The 3,021-nt window shown below is 51.0% G+C and overlaps 1 protein-coding gene across 1 annotated transcript in view; it reads right to left on the reverse strand.

Annotated features, from left to right (window-relative positions):
* Positions 1–1,522: 1,522 nt before the first annotated feature.
* Positions 1,523–3,021, reverse strand: part of TESPA1 (thymocyte expressed, positive selection associated 1) — a 16,063-nt gene continuing 14,564 nt past the window's right edge. Inside the window, exon 6 of the mRNA XM_023764814.1 lies at positions 1,523–2,197. Within this exon, the coding sequence (XP_023620582.1) occupies positions 1,992–2,197 (206 nt within the window). The 3' untranslated portion in view covers positions 1,523–1,991. The remainder of the gene's footprint in view (positions 2,198–3,021) is intronic.

Below are 3,021 nucleotides of genomic sequence, written 5' to 3' on the forward strand. Positions count from 1 at the left end.
GCTGGCAAAGGAGCCTGGCTCTCCTCGGGAGGAGGTGGAGCCAGGCACGTGCGGCAGAGAGCTGAGCCAGAAGCTTTGTTCCCGGGCTAATAATAGAACCTTCCGCAAAGGAGTCTGACTCACTGTCCGAGTCCGTCAGAATCTGCCCGGAGCCGACGTGGAGGCAGAATGCGTTTCTTTTCCTTCCTCGCTGGGTGTGAGCACCGAGGAAGGGAGCCAAGGAGGTTATCGGGCCATGCCCTACCTCCAGAATGCTGCCCCCACCTCCAGAATGCTGTCCCCACCTCCAGAATGCTACCCCCACCTCCAGAATGCTGCCCCTACCTCCAGAATGCTGCCCCCACCTCCAGAATGCTGCCCCCACCTCCAGAATGCTGCCCCTACCTCCAGAATGCTGTCCCCACCTCCAGAATGCTGTCCCCACTTCCGCCAGACCACTCCTTAGGAGGCTTCAGTTCATTTCTGTATCTAACATTAGCTTCTGGCGAAGCTGAACGTAGGGATTGCCTCGTTCCGCAGCCCCAGCCCATTTCCTCCAGGCGATGGGGTCGAATGTGCTGTTAGTCTCTTAGGCTCTTTAGGTAACAAATCACAAAATCACAGGTCCTGTTGTTCACCCTCAGCCTGACTAAAGCGTGGACAGGCTTTTCCTGACGCTAGTCCCTGGCTTTAGAGAATTTTACTGTCAATTCTTTCTCTGTCCCTTTGAGATGTAAATCTCTCCCTGCCTCATTCAGGTTTAACAACCCAGGAAAGGACCTGAGAATCCAGTCTCTACGATGTAAACATCAGGAAGATAGTGTCCTATGTCTCAGTTTCTGTGGAAGGGTAGGAGCCTAGCTTCAGTGATGGGGGCGGGGAGGCCCTGGCTCCAAGTTGTAAAACTACCTCCTGTCATGAAGATACCCTAAGTTTACCTTTCCTTTGGGTTAGGCCGATCACCAAACACAGATGGCTAAGCTTCCCCCATCCGAGCTCTTCAAAATGCACAGCCTGTTGTTTCCACCTAGCTAGTTATCCATATTTCATTTATGCTGGCAATAGTATCAGAATAAAATCAACCTCTGTCAGCTCGCTGTATTTAGTGTGATTTTTTTTCTTTAACACTCATCATGGATGGATATGATTTCCCTCAAATTCCTATCTTCTGTTCTTTGCTGTTTTGCAACTTATTATGCAACCAAGTCATACATGACTGAAAATGTATGTGTGTGTGTGTGTGTGTGTGTGTGTGTGTGTGACCTCTCTCACTCTACTAAAATGTTCTTGGGGGAGCAATGTATCTAAGATGTCTGCACCACATACTGCCTTACTGTAGAGCACTGTAGGTGCTCAAGCCCTGTTTGTTGAAAATGTTTTGTCAACGTTTTTCATCCAACAGAAACCATGACTGTTAGTTCTCCAAAAACATGGCAAGATTTTAAAATATTTTATTTGTATTGTTTTCTGCCAGCAGAAAATACTGTAATTTTTTTTGTTTTTTTCCAGTGGCCAACAAGAGAGACTCTGAATTCCACTCGTTTCTTCCTATGACGAAACAAAGTTTGGGGTAGAGGGAGAAGCTGATTTTAAGGGGGAGGCTGTAGGTGGATCTCCTCAGATGAGGCCTCAAGAAGAAAAACAGGACTCCGGTGATGTGGAAGACATTCTGGAATTTAATGGAGAGCACATAAGAATGAGTAGAGGCTCAGAGGGACTTCCCTTGTGGGTTGCACCAAGGTTTCTGAGCATGGAAGTGGGATTTTTCCTTCCTCACTTAGCTTGAGCCCTTTGAGAGCATCCCAGTAGCAACTGTTGTCTCTCAAACTTCATCATCCTTAAATCCTCTAACTGTCCTATGCAGTGTCAAAACTTGGGAAAAAATTAAGTCTTTGTCTCGTTTACCACTGTCCATATCATGTATTCTAATACCTACATAGTAGAGACATCTACACGCAGAGGAATGAAGACATGCCTAAGGTCTTTCTCTGTGCGTGCAGTTTATGACAGCATCAGGACGTAGATTCCAAGTCTCTCAGTCTGGTCTCCTTCCCTGTGTACCATGCTGCCTTTCTCCCACTGAGTTCAGGACTTTGTAAGGTCTGGGGGCAGGAGCTGGAGGTTGGAGGCAGTACTACCTCCTGCAAGAAGAGGTGGGAATTAGGCTCTTCTACGAAGCCACTGCTGTCAGAGCATGCACTGTGGTGGTGGAGAAAGCCTGCAATGCAAATGAAAAGGAAACACATCATGCATTTTTAAGATAATGTTGGGTATTGGTGCTAATAGAAACTTTCATATCCCACCTGTGGAAATGCTTCTCACTACTATAAGTAGTATTTAAAATTATTATCAGCAGCAGCAGTCATGTGACTGGCTTTCTGCCCTTCTCACCATGAAGTGAGATATCTGGAATGTTCACCTCTGTTTATACTTATACTAGAGGCCCGGTCCACAAAAATTTGTGCACTCGGGGGCGGGGGGGGGGGGAGGTCCCCCAGCCTGGCCTGTGCCCTCTCGAAGTCTGGGACCCCTCGGGAGATAACGACCTGCTGGCTTAGGCCTGCTCCCGGGTGGCAGAGGGCACGCCCAATCCCTAGGTGCAGCCCCTGGTCAGGCTCAGAGCAGGGAGATTGGGGAGTTGGGGCGCCGCCCCCTGTCATGCACAGAGCAGGGCGGATCGGGAGGTTGCAATGCCACCCTCAGTCACACTCAGGGTAGGGCCGATTGGGGGGTTGGGGCACCGCCCCCTGTCACACTCAAGGCAGGGTCGATGGGAGGTTGCGGCGCCACCCCCTGTCACGCACAGAGCAGGGCCAATCAGGGGGGTTGGGGGCGGTTGCCCGTCACTCACAGAGCAGGCCCACAGGGCCGATTCAGGGGGGTTGGGGGCGTTTCCCCCCTGTCACTCCACAAAACAGGGCCCCCCAAGGGGGTTGGGGCTCCCTACCCCGGCCAAACCACGGAGGAAAAGCGAACAGGGGGTGGGGGGAGCCCCCCCTTGGTCCCACCCAAGAGGCGGGCCCCATCAGGGGGGTTGAGGGA

This window comes from Myotis lucifugus, unplaced genomic scaffold (assembly GCF_000147115.1).
Source record: "Myotis lucifugus unplaced genomic scaffold, Myoluc2.0 scaffold_350, whole genome shotgun sequence".
NCBI classification, from domain to species: Eukaryota; Metazoa; Chordata; class Mammalia; order Chiroptera; family Vespertilionidae; genus Myotis; species Myotis lucifugus.